The sequence below is a fragment of the Rhinatrema bivittatum genome, chromosome 9, assembly GCF_901001135.1.
Source record: "Rhinatrema bivittatum chromosome 9, aRhiBiv1.1, whole genome shotgun sequence".
NCBI classification, from domain to species: Eukaryota; Metazoa; Chordata; class Amphibia; order Gymnophiona; family Rhinatrematidae; genus Rhinatrema; species Rhinatrema bivittatum.
The window spans coordinates 144,815,976-144,829,699 of NC_042623.1; the positions used below are offsets into that span (position 1 = coordinate 144,815,976).

Here is a 13,724-nt window from a genome sequence, read left to right on the forward strand (position 1 = left end):
TTCAGCGTCAGCTGTCAAACCGGTGACAGCCGCCGCTTCCGTCAAAAAAGAGATGCTAGGGACACGCTAGTGTCCCTAGTGCCTCTTTTTACCACCGGGCCTAATTTAAATAAACTAAAATACTGTATCGCGCGCATAGGAGAGCACCCGTATCGACCTGTTTGTCCTTGGCCATTTGAAAGAGCATGGTGACAACTCTGGACATAAGCCTCCAGGCCTTTCCTGCAGATCGCCTGATCTGCAGCGGGCATCTCTCCACCCTCCCCAGGTGAATGGCACAATGATTTTGACTAGTACATCACAGACTAAATTAGAAACAGACAAAACTGTGGCATCTCCTCTTAGATCAAGCCTGAAGAGGAAATGCAGTGCTGCTTGCAAATGCTCAAAGCAGAAGAGGAAGGACCCTAAGGTACCAAGACTGGCTTGGAGCTGCAGCAGCAGCACTGGTGCTCGGGATTGAAAACTCAAACAGTAAGAGCAAAATAATGCAGTGAGAAGAGTAGTTGTAAGACCTCTAAGATGTATCTCAAGGGCTGAGGTGGAGGATGAATGGTATGAACAGCCCAAGGAGGGGTGCAGCAGACATTCAAAGCAACAGATGGTCAGGGCAAGGGAAAAGCAAGAATCACCCTGTTCACTGTGTACAGTAGAGAAAGAAGAATTGGAAGGAACAGCATAGATAGCTGGAATGGAGGATGCCTGTCCTAATCAAACAAAAAAATAAGATTTGGTTATAGAAAAAGAACTCTATATGTATTCCCAAGCAACCGTCATATTTGGCCACAGTGAGCTGGTGGCTTATATGTGCAAGCTCGTATAGCTACTGGGCTTGACTAATCATAGGTTGCTGAGAAATTGAGAGTGCTGACACTGTGCGCAAAGCAGACTACTGTGTAAGCACTTATCTGGTTCCACAGAAGACGAAATGTTGTATATGCTCCTGAAGGACAGCTCCAACACTGCGGTGTTTCGGAGTATTGGACTCCTTCCTCAGGGACCCTCCAGGTAGAATTACATTAATCGTTCTGTGTGGAAACAAAAACAGTTCTTGATAATGCCTGCGAGGCTAACAATGACAATGGTATAATTTCAGGCTGGTTAGAAAAGACTTACGAAGCCTGTTGATTGCAGTCACTCAAGACGCTCATGAAATATAGCTAAAATTACAAGAAACAGTTCAAAGTCCAGAATTACTGAGAGTATGTGCCAGCAGGAGACAAGGAACCAAGTTGCTTCGTGTAAAATTACTCCGTGTAAAATTGAGTACTTACGTGCACATTAAACTGATGCAGCCTGATGGCGACTGTACTGCTTAGTGACAGGCGCGAAACTGAGAACAAACGCCGGTTTTAAAGGCAAATCCTGCGAATAGAATTGAGCCAACCGGAAATGACGAAAAAGCAGGAGCTGCTAATCAGTAACTACACTCCATAAAAGGGTAGTGACGTCGACAAAGAGGCCATTTTGGAATGGGGAATACTGTGCAGTGCTTATGCTCCATAAAAGGGCAATGACGTCGAAGCGGAAGCCATTTTGGGATGGAAACTACTATGTGATGCTGGACTCTCCATATATGGAAAATGACGACACAAGGCGGCCATTTTGGAAATGACGCGAGTGTGGGGAATACTGCTTTTGATAGACACTCCAGATCAAAGGCATTATGTGGTTGATCCTACCAGTAGCATATGCTTCTATGAAATAAAATCAGTTATGGTTCTATGTGTAATCTGTATAACTGATTATACAGGTTACAAATAGATACAACTTGTAATTCTAGAGCTAACATATGCTGATAAGTATTAACCCCCAAGACATAGTTCAGGGAATCACAAACAGCACAGAGTTGGCAAACACCCCAAGTATATTTTGAAGACAGAGGTCTCAGGAAGAAAGGCAGCAAAAGCCGAGGAGTATGGCAGCAGGTGTGCAAAGCAATGGATTGCCGGGGCAGGAGCAAGGGTTGACTTGTACTGTAGGAAACGAGAATTTGGAAGGAACATTGTAGACGTCCGTAGCAATGGAAGAAACACCCGAAGTACCAAGATTGTCTTTTGAGTGGCAGCAGCATCAGTGGAGCTAGTAATTTATTAAAACAAAACTGAAGCAATAGAGGCAGAGCAACACAGAAGTCAAAAAAGTAACTATAAAACCCTTAAGATGAATCTGGAGGGCAGAGGCGGAGGAAGAAGGTGCAGCATTTGTGCAAAGAAATGGATAGCCAGGGCAAGATGAAGAGTCACTACCACTGTTCTTCTAAGCTGTGTGTGTGGGCATGCGCACACAGCCAAACATAGTGGGATAGATTTTCAAAGGGGTACATGCATACCCCCCCCCTCGAAAACCTGGCCGAAGTACCCCCTGCGCGTGCTGAGCCTATGTTGAGTAGGCTCAGCGCGCGCAAGCCCCGGGGCTTTCCTTGGGGGGGGGGGGCGTGGTTCCGGCCCAGGGGCGTTTCGGGGCCGAGGCCTCCAAAACGGCTCCCAGGCCTGGGAATCGCGCACCGGTGTCCGGCCCAGCCTTGCGCATGCCGACCTTGGATTTTAATGGATACACACAGCTACACGCGTATCTATTAAAATCCCGCATACTCTTGTTTGCTCCTGGTGTGCGAACAAAAATACGCACAGGCGCAGATTTATAAAATCTACCCCAGTGAATACAAGAAAGCTCAGTATTATTTATATTATACTGGCTCATAGTGCGCAAATTGGCTTATTAAAAGTTGCACAAATTGAACTTTTTTGTGCACACAGTTTTTCAAAATGTTGAGGGAATATTGGTTGCCATGTGCCATAGGGGAAATGGACAGCCAGAGTGGGGTATGCCTGTCCCACTTTGAGCTATGGCTACCTAGCTACTGGAAGTATATGCTTCTATGAAATAGTAAAGGTCGAGTGGTGCCTAGAATGGCATGAAAGGCCCAAGAGTGATACAACAAGCATACAAAGCAATGAATGGCCAGGGTAAGAGAAAGAGACAGCAGGTACTGCAGAGGGAGGGGATTTGAAAAGGATCTGACAGGTGGAGTAGTGGAGGAAGTTCCCTAAGGTACCAAGAACGGCTTGGAATGGCAGCAGCAGAGGAGTGTTGGTGATTATTAAAAACTGAAATGGTAACACATTCTCCAGTGTAAAGAACATTGAAAGACCAATTTGCACAGTCTGGAAGAGGGACTTTGGGATGATAGTGTCTGTTGACTTGAAGGAAACCAAACAATATGACAAGGTGGTGGTATAAGCCAGAGGGATGCTGGACTGCATAGAGAAGGGAATAACCAGCAAGAAAAAGGAGGTGATAATGCCCATGAAGAGGTTTTTGGTGAGACCTCACCTGGTATACTGTGTTCAATTCTGGACTCCTTATCTCAAAAAGAATTAAGAACAGGGTGGAAGCAAATGGTCTACAGAAAGGTGACCAAAATGGTGTTGAGTCTCCAATAAAAGCCATATCAAAAGAGGTTGAAGGACCTGGAGGAGAGGAAGAGCAGAGATCTTCAAATATCTGAGAGAGATTCATGATGCACAAACTTCAAACTTTTTCCACTGGAAAGGAAACTGCAGAATTAGGGGACATGATATGAAACTTATTTATTATTTTATTTATTTTATTTTGAATTCTTATATACCGACATTCCTGTATGAAATACAGATCACACCGGTTTACAGTACAACAGAACGGTCGCGGGTGGGCGATACATTAAACATTAAGTTAAGGTACATTAAACAAACATGAGAAACATTCAAAAGGAAACAATTGGGAGAGCCATTAAACATTCGAGCATTAAACATTGGGGTATTAAACATTGGAACATTTGAACGTTAAAACTTTAAAGCGTTAATCATTAAACTTTAGAGACCTTCGCTGACTTCGGAGGCAGGTTAATAAGGAATGAGAACAATGAAGAAATTATAAGAGAAAACATGGGGTAAAAACAGGGGGTCGGGGCGAAAAAATGTATTAATAAGAGAGGAAGGCATGGGCAGGAGGTCATGAGATAGGGGGTGAGAAGAACGGGTGGAAGTAACTAAGTAGGGGACCTCCTTGAGCCCTGGTTGTGTCCTTTGAACGGTGTCAGAGAGATCTTATTTTTCAGGGAAAGCTTGTCTGAAAAGCCACGTTTTTAGGTGTTTCTTAAATGTTTGATGGCAACGTTCTTGGCGTAGATCCGGTGGCAGAGTGTTCCAAAGAGTAGTCCCTGCAATCGATAATGCCCGCTTTCTTAGAGTGGATTTGGCTGGAGGGGCATATAGGGAGCCTTTGTACGCTCTTCTAACTGGTCTGTCTGAAAAATGTGGACGTAATTGAGAGCTAAGTTTAAGTGGGGCGATGTTGTGTAAATCCTTGTGGATCATCATACAGACTTTAAAAGAGATCCTAAATTTGATATGTAGCCAGTGCAGGGAGTGAAGGATGGGAGTGATATGGTCTCTTTTATTTGAGTTGGTAAGTATCCTAGCAGCGGCATTCTGGACCATCTGTAAGGGTAGATGACTCAATCAACACCTGGAACTATTTATTCCCAGAAAGTGTGGTGGATACATAGGATGCCCTCCTACAGGCTAGAGGATAGAAATGAAGAAATGGGGTAACCTGCAGGTTATCCCCATACAGAAGTATTATACGCCCTGTATTTCTTCAGTGTGGACAAGTGCATGGTGATGCATAAAGTAAAAAATAACACATGCTTTAGTTACACAATGTTAAGTTTCATGTTAAGAGTCACCACCCAGGAAATAGATCTAGGCATCATATTGGACAAAACATTGAAATCATCAGCTCAGTGTTCTGTGGTGGTCAAAAAAGCAAACAGAATTATTAGGAAGGGAATGTTGAATAAACGGAGAATGTCACAATCCTCTGTATCGCTCCATGGTGAGACTGCATCTTGAGTACTGTATTTGATTCTGGTCGCCACATCTCAAAAATATATAGATGCACTGGAGAAGGTACAGAGAATGGCAACCAAAATGATACAGGGAATGGAATGTCTCCCCTGTGAGGAAAGGCTAAAGAGGTTAGGGCTGTTCAGCTTGGAGAAGAGACGACTGAGGGGGGAAATGATGGAGGTCTACAAAATCATGAGAAGACTAGAATGGGTAAATGTGAATTGGTTGTGTACTCTTTTAGATAATAGAAAGACTAGGGGGCACTCCTTGAAATTAGCAAGTAGCACATTTAAAACAAATCGGAGAAAATGTTTCACTCCGTGTACAATTAAGCTCTGGAATTGGTTGGCAGATGATAAGAACATGCCATACTGGGGTCAGGCCAAGGGTGCATCAAGCCCAGAATCCTGTTTCCAACAGTGGCCAATCCAGGCCATAAGAACCTGGCAAGTACCCAAAAACTAAGTCTTTGAATCAGTTTGTCTTTCAGGAGACTGGGGAAGTTGCACTGGTATTTCTGCTACTAGGTTGAGCATTGAAGTGGCCCCTGAGTGGAAGATGAGGTCGCTCACTAAGTCAGAGTGATTGGCCTCTGCTTCTAACTGCAGGTTCACATCAGCATGATGCAACGTCAGATATATCAACTATGATGGCAAGAGCACCTTAATGGTGAATTCTTTGGAGTGGGAACAATTCGCCTATTTCTGCAACTGGGTCAACAGACCTCTTACATTCTATGTATCATCTAGAAAACTTAGATTATCTTCCCAATCTTTATTGGAAATTCCCCCCATGCGAAGCGTGAGGTTGTCATCAACCCATGAAAAAGCATTTTCACTGACTATCCCTACACTCTGGAACCTCCCTCCCTCCATACATACGACTCCTAACAAACAAAAGATATTTCAAAACAGCTTTGAAAATGCATCTTATCACAATTATTTTCTCTTTAACACCTTCCCAAATTCCTCCTCAAATCAGGCAGTCGCCATATGGAATCATAGGCTCACATTTCTTTCCTAAACTATCTTCTATGGATAAGGCCAGAATCTAAGCAGTGAAACACAGCCATGGTTTCAAATGTAATAATCAGATTGTAATATAAGATCATTGTCTTACTAAGTCTTAATGTTGCCATTTGTTTTTATACGGAATATATATCTGATAATTTGTTTTTATGTTAGTGACTTTATAACCCGCCACAAAAATTGGAGGGTGTGGGATAAAAAAATGTTAAATAAACATGCCGATTATTACAAAAGCTACAGGAAGCTCTGTTGCATCCACTGCTTTGAGAACTATAGTGCATCTGGGGCCAGGTCAGACAGGAGAAGTGAGTCTTAAGGCAGTTATTTCCACTACTGGATCTCTAAGGTCATTCTGACCCACCGTTTTCAAAACTACTGGTAAACAGAGCAGTGCCATGATCAAACCATAAGTTATAACCCACACAAAAAGGAGTGTTTACCAATGGGGACAGTATCTCTGATGATGTAATTATAGCCATCTATATCCATCTATATGGATGGTGTGGTTCAGTATTAGAGAACAAGAAATGAAGATTCATTCAAAAGCAAGGGTCCTAGACTTCAGGAACACTAATTTTGTTAAAATGGGGGAGTACCTCAAAGAGTTGTTAGCTGGATGGAAAAATCTAGAGGAAGTAGAAATGCATTGGGAAAAACTTAAAAGAAAATAAGGGCAACTAAACATTTTGTTAGGAAAATAAAGAAAAGAGGAAAAAGGTGACTATGGGTTTCTAAAGAAGTAGCTGAAAAAGTAAAGGAGAAAAGGTTAGCATTCATAAACTACAAGAGATCACAGAAAGTGGAAGGCAACAATATCTGGAAAAGCTAAGAGAAGCTGGGAAAGTATTCAGCAATGCAGAAATTCAAATGGAAGAAAAAATAGCAAATAAGGTAAAACAGGGAGATTACTTTTTTTGGATATGTTACTGATAGAAGAAAGTAGAAAAGTGGTATTGTGAGACTCAGAGGTGAAGGGGAGGAATATCTAGAAGCTGATAAAGAAAAAGAAAAATTGCTTAACAAATATTTTTATTCAGTGTTTACTGTGGAAGGGCCTGGAGCAGAACCCCATAAAATAAACACAACTAAGATTGGCAGTGAGATAAATCTCAAATGATTTTCAGAACAGTGTGTGAGGTGCTAACTAAATTTAAAGTAGATAATGTGATGGGGCTAGATAGGATACATCTTAGGGTATTGAGGGAACTTAGAGAAGTCCTGGAGGCTCCACTGGCTGACCTTTTCAATGCTACCTTAGAGTCAGGAGTAGTTCCAGAGGACTGGACAGGTGCAAATGTGCCTCCTGTTCATAAAAGTGGAAGTAAGGAGGAGGATGAGAATTATAAGTCAGTTCGTCTGACCTTTGTGGTGAACAAATTAATGGAATTGCTGCTGAAACAGAGGACAGTGTAGTTTCTGGAATGCAATAGATTGCATGATCCAATGTAGCATGGTTTTAGTAGAGTTAAATCTTGTCAGACAAATCTAATCAATTTGTCTGATTGGTTGACCAGAGAGTTGGATCAAGAGAGCACGCTAGACTTAGTGTATTTGGATTTCAGTAAGGTCTTTAACACAGTTCCACACAGGAGATTTATAAATATATTGCGCCCTTGGTATGGAACCTAGAGTGACTGACTGGGTTAGAAACTGGCTGAATGGGAGGCAACAAAGTGTAGTGGTAAATGGAGTTTACTCAGAAGAGGGTGGTGTGTCTCAGGAATCAGTCCTGGGACTAGTTCTTTTCAACATTTTCGAGACCAATATAGCGGAAGGATTGTCAGGAAATGTTTGTATTTTTGCCAATGATACAGAAATCTGCAACAGGGTAGACAGAAAGGAATTTGTAGAAAACATTCAGAGGGATCTAGCAAAGCTCAAGGAATGATCTAGAGATTGGCAGCTAAGATTTAAAGCTAAAAACTACAGAGTAATTTAGGAGCAAAAACTCAAGGGAGAGTACAGTATTGGAGGTGAAATTTTTCTAAGCACAAAAAGAGTGGATTCTGGTTGATTGTATCTGAAAATCTTAAGGTGGCCAGATAGGTGGATAAAGCAATGGCAAAAGCCAGAAAGATGCTTGGCTGCATAGGGAAAGGAATTAGCAGAAAAAGGGAGGTGATATTGCCCCTGTATAAGTCCCTGATGAGACCTCATTTGTAATACTGTATACAGTTCTGGAGATTGCACCTTCAAAAGGATATAAGTTGGTTTGAGTCGGGCCCAAAGATGGCTACGAAAATGATCAGTGGTCTTTGTTCTGTGAACATAGATTTAAAGATCTAAACAGGTGTATCCTAGAGGGAAGGCGAGATAAAGGAGATATGAAAAACACATTTAAATATTTCAAAGGTTTCCATGCATAGGAGGCTAGCCTCTTTCAGTGGAAAGGAGGCTGTAGAACCAAGGGATCATGGAATGAGAGTGAAAGGGGATATACTCAGGAGTAATCTTAGGAAATATTTCTTTAAAGAGGGAGTTGCGGATACATGAAACAGCCTCCCTGTGAAAGTGGTGGACAAAAACAGTATCTGAATTTAAGAAAGCATGGGATAAATACAGGGGATCTTGCATTCAATTTATTTCTTATGATTAATAATATGATATATCAGGTTGGTGTATTTTTAATGTTCTTAATAGACGCTATAATTAGACTTTTATTTTACTATATATATTTTTTAATTTTAATTCTTTTTATTAAGTTTTAAAATGCCAAATACAGAATATGCAACACATACCAGTATGCTACTGGTCCAATAATATTTTGAATAAATGTACAATAAAACAGAACATATCAAAAACTACATTGCTCTACTGATGTGCAGTAACTTATTAGCAGTTACTACCCAGTGGCACCTAGATATGGCTTAACATTTCCCTCCCTGAAATGCTTCCCCTCCCCCCTCCCCTCCCGTTCATCTGGAGCTTAGCAAAGAGAATATAAATTATAAAAATAAGGATAATGTATAAAGTTCACAAACTAAAGAGAACAGCTTCATGTCAGCAACTGGTCTTCTTTCAACAATTGGTCTTGACTCGATAGTTGATCCGGACTCAAGTCCCCCCAGGAAGACTGGTTAACAGTGGGTATATGATGTGTAGAGTCTCCTGAACTTTCTGCGGTTGAGACTGTAGGAACGGCTCCCACACTGCTTTGATCGCGGCCCGCTGTGCCCCTGTAGCTTGTCTGGCTGTCATAAAATCATGTGTTGCCAGTCGTAACATCTTATTTGTCCAATGTTGAAGTGTAGGGGCGTCTGCTACAAGCCAAATAGCCAATATGGTCTGTTTCGCCATTGCCACAGCTTTATCTAAGAACTGCTTTTGAGCCCCCCAAGATCTCTCCTTTACATCAGGATAACAGCCAAATAACCACACTCTAGGATCCTCCGGTATAGAACGACCATATAGTGCGGAGCATAGATAACATATTTGGGACCAAAAAGAGTGAATGATTGGGCACTCCCAGAAAGAATGGATATAATCCCCTTCAGAGATTCCACATTTGATGCAAGTTGGAGATTGACATAATTTCATCTGATAGGCGGTGGTTTTTGCATAATAAAATTGCCAAACAAATTTAAAAAGAAGTTCTCGTATACTGGAGTTCTCGGAAGCCTTAGGCACGGACATGAAGTACTGCCGAATATCTTCCACAGAAATTTGTAAAAAGTGGTATTTAGCCCATCTTTTAACAATCATCAGAAAATGTTGAGAAATTGAGTGCACCTTTAGTGCTATTGCAAACTGAGAGCATGGGATAGGTCCTAAAGAAGGACTTAAAAGCAAGGTCTTAAAATGACTGGAGTAGGCATTAGAAAAATTTTTAAAATGTAAGGATTCAACATAATGCTGGACCTGCAAATATGCATAAAATTCAGAATGGGAAAGATCATATGACATCTTCAACTCCTGGAAAGTGTATAATTTAAAGTATTTCCTTTTCTGTCTAGAAAACCTTCCCATCCTCAACTGGCAGATTTTATCAGTCATATGTTGAAGGGATCAGAAGCTCAAATGGATGGTACCTTAAGCAGCCTTCCACGTTATCCTAGTCATTCCTGGTGTGAAATGGGAGAACTTACACAAACAGGTATAGTATTTTACAGTATTTCATTTCAAATTTTTCCATGTTCCAGAAAAATAACTCTGTATTCCTCAGCAGCAATATTGAAAGTTAATAATTTGATGGCGAGATTGAAATCTTGGAGGAGAATAATCATAAGGTTTTATTGATTATATAACAGTACTTCAGTAGTATAATATACTTTGCTGAGAATTAATTTGTAGAACATTTACTTTAGGCAAAGAATGGGATAAACTTATAAATAAAGTTACTATGTTGTGGACTGTTTCGAAGGACTTCTGAAATAAAGTAATGTGGTTCGTATGTTAGTTCATTTGGATATATGGAAATAAAAATCAGCTGGAAGTACATCTGCAACTTGTTTAATTTTCAATTCTATGTTGAAGGTTCTTCACCTTCAATATACCTTTCAATTCTATATTGAAGGTTCTTCACCTTCATTTTGTACTGATGTCCCTTACTCATGTTAAGAGGGCCTAAAAAACAAGGGCCAATTGTACTAAGAAATTTCTGTGCCAGCTGGATGAAAGCATTTGAAATTTGACTGGCTAACCATCTACATTTGAACCTAAGGGGCAGATTTTCAAAGGCTAAGTGTGTGACATATGCACGTAACCTGAGAAATTATGCCTCTGCGCGTGCCGAGCCTATTTTGCATAGGCTCGGCAGCACGCGCAAGTCCCGGGGTTTTCGAAAGTGGGCGATCCAGGGGCGTGACGGCAGTCAGGGGCGGTCCAGGGGGCGTGTCCCGAGCCCTCCTCCGTTCTGGCTGTGTCGGGGTTTCGAGCGCCGGCAGGCTGCTGGCGCACGCAAGATATGCCTGCTGCTGGCAGGCGTAAGAAATAAAATAAGGTAGGGGGGGGATTTAGGTAGGGCTGGGGGGTGGGTTAGATAGGGGAAGGTGGGGGGGTGGGGTACCCGGAAAGAAAGTTCCCTCCAAGGCCGCTCCGATTTCAGAGCGGCCTTGGAGGGAACGGGGACAGCCATCAGGGCTCCCCTCAGGCTCGGCACGCACAGGGGCGGATTGACCTATCGGGGGATCGGGCTTCCCCCGGTGGGCCGATCACTCCTGTCACGTGATTTTTTTTTTTTTTTTTTAATTATAAAGTTTCCAGGCTTCCAGCCAAAGTATTAGGGGGCGCCGTGAGCAGTGGTATCCCGAGGGGAGCCAATGCCCCCGGGCGCAGGGAGACTCATGCGGACACACATGGCCGTGGTGGAGCTCACGTCATCACGGCCCGAAGAAAAAGATCGCGTTTAAACGCGCTGATGCTGCTCCTCCTTCCTGCCCGCGCGGTCCCAGAAGTAAACGTTGCCGGAGCCACATGGGCAGGAAGGAGGAGAAGCATCAGCGTGTGTAGAAGAGGAGCAGCACTTGCGCTTACTGGCCGCCGTGAATCATCTCAGCAGCCCGAGAAGAGGAAGAGGCCCGGTAACAGGGCCGCTGCAGAGCCCATCCTGCGGCGATCCGCAAAGAAGAGGCCCAGAGGTGAGAGAGAGGCTGAGGGTCTGTAGAGTGTGTATGTGTGCGTGCATGAGATGAGTTGAGAGACTTTGTGTGGGAGTGAGGACCTGAATGTTTGCAGAGACAGCATGTAAGAGCCTCTATGTGTGTGAGAGAGACAGCATGTGACAGTGAGAGCCTGTGCTTGAGCAAGATAGCATGTGGGAGTGAGAGAGAGCCTGTGTGTGTGAGAGACAGCATGTGAGAGCCTGTGTGTGTGTGAGACAGCATGTGAGAGCCTCTGTGTGTGTGTGTGACAGCATGTGACAGTGAGAGCCTGTGTGTGTGAGAGAGGCAGCATGTGATAGTGAGAGCCTGTGCTTGAGCAAGACAGCATGTGGGAGTGAGAGAGCCTGTGTGTGTGTGAGTCAGACAACATGTGACAGTGAGAGCCTGTGTGTATGAATGATTGCATGAGAGAAAGCATGTGACAGTGAGAGCCTGTGTGTGTGAGAGAAATGCATGTGAGAATGAGAACCTTACTGTGTGTTTGAGGGAAGAAGATGGAGAGAAAAAAAAGATAATATAAAAGGAATTGGAAAAAAAATAAGAAAGGGAAGGTGGGGAAAAAAGCCTGTGACCAACCGATTAGAAAACTAAGATCAGCCAGCAAAGGTAAAATAAAAAAATAATTTACCTTTTAGTGATTGGCACATGTAATCTTTGGGAATGTGCAACAGTAGCACTTTTTCTATGTGGATCTCACAATGTACGAGATCAGCATTGAGAAAGTGGAAGCCCACGGGGCCTGCACAGAGGAGGCAGCAGGATGGGCTTCAGTGTCGGTAGCAGCAATCGGCACCTCCCCAATAGTCATGTGGCAGCAGTGACAGTGGCAGCAGAGGAATGAGAGAGGTTCTGAGGTTGCTGGCAAAAGAGAGGGGGATCTGCCTTTAGTGTGTGCATGTATATGAATGGGAATCTGCTTGGGAGTGTATGTGTGCGAATGCATGGGTGCCTGCCTGGGGTGTCTGTGTGTATGAAAATGAATGTGTGCATGCCTGGGGGATGGGGAGGGAGTGGTGTGAAAATGAATGGGAGCCTGCCTGGGTGGGTGTGTGTGTGTGTGTGAGCCAGTGAGTGTGAGAGCATGAGTGTGTATGAGAAAATTCAAGGGAGTAAGAGTTTGTGTGTGTGGAGGGGGAGAGAGTGTCTTAGAGCCTGTCAGTGAGAGCGAGAGGTTATGGTGGATATAAGAGCATGAATGTGTATGTATGTGACAGTGTATGTGTGAGAGAGAATGTACATGTGAGTATGTGTGAGAGAGAGAGGATAACCTCCTAATCCTCGACAATATGAGGGTGACTGGAAATCAAGAGCTCCCACAGAAGGGGACAGCAGGGGCTTTTTAAAATCCTTACTAGTTTTAATTATTGAATGTTATTTGATATATGTGCTGTTTTGAAATATTTTATTAGTGTTTGGGATATTGTAAAAAATGTATATGATTTTAATTAATATGAATTCTATTTATCAGTAGTTTTAAAATATTCTTTTATTATGGTTTTACTATTATAACTGATGCTTTGTTTCTTGATTTTATTTGTTTTATGAGGAATGGTGGTTCTATTTTTCTATTGTTAATACATGGAGTCTGGCTTCTTGGAGTTTCCATTTCAGTTTTTGTCATTTGTGCTCCTTCATTTTGTATTCTGTATTTGGTGAGAGTTTGTGTTCTGCATGCAAAGACTGAGATGAAGCATTCTTTTAGCATGTGGTTTCTCTGTAGGGATCTGTGTAGTAGCTTGGCCTGTTCAGTTTTCCTGATAGGAGGTGTATTGATATTTTAGATTCTGGTGTAATATTTGTGGTATTCTTTTTCATAGGTGGGGGTTGTTATTCTTTGAGTGTTGGCAAATAGTACTGTGTTGATACAGGAGGACCATGCCGAAATATAGGGGTGTGTACATATATATGTAAATTATATTGTATATGTAATTGGGTACCCATGGGCCAGTATGGAGAAAAATCCCCCAGGCCACTATTTTCCCTCAATCCGCCCCCTGGGCGCGCACAAGGTGCACATGTGTGCACCCCCTTGCGCGCGCCGAGCCTGGATTTTATAACATGGGCGTGGCAGCTGGCTAACCATCTCAATGGTCTCTTCCTTCCCACTTGTGATATTTTTTTTAAAAGTGCATGTAGCATATTCAAGCCAGCTGCAGCCGCAGGAACTGTTTCAGGAATACCACAAGATTGGACTAACTTGGTTC

The 13,724-nt window shown here is 42.7% G+C and overlaps 1 protein-coding gene across 3 annotated transcripts in view; it reads left to right on the forward strand.

Annotated features, from left to right (window-relative positions):
* Positions 1-13,724, forward strand: part of PXYLP1 (2-phosphoxylose phosphatase 1) — a 211,805-nt gene that overhangs the window by 171,816 nt on the left and 26,265 nt on the right. For all 3 annotated transcript variants that reach the window (XM_029616194.1, XM_029616195.1, XM_029616193.1), the window contains exon 5: positions 9,874-10,013. In XM_029616194.1, coding sequence (XP_029472054.1) covers positions 9,874-10,013 — 140 coding nt within the window. The remainder of the gene's footprint in view (positions 1-9,873; positions 10,014-13,724) is intronic.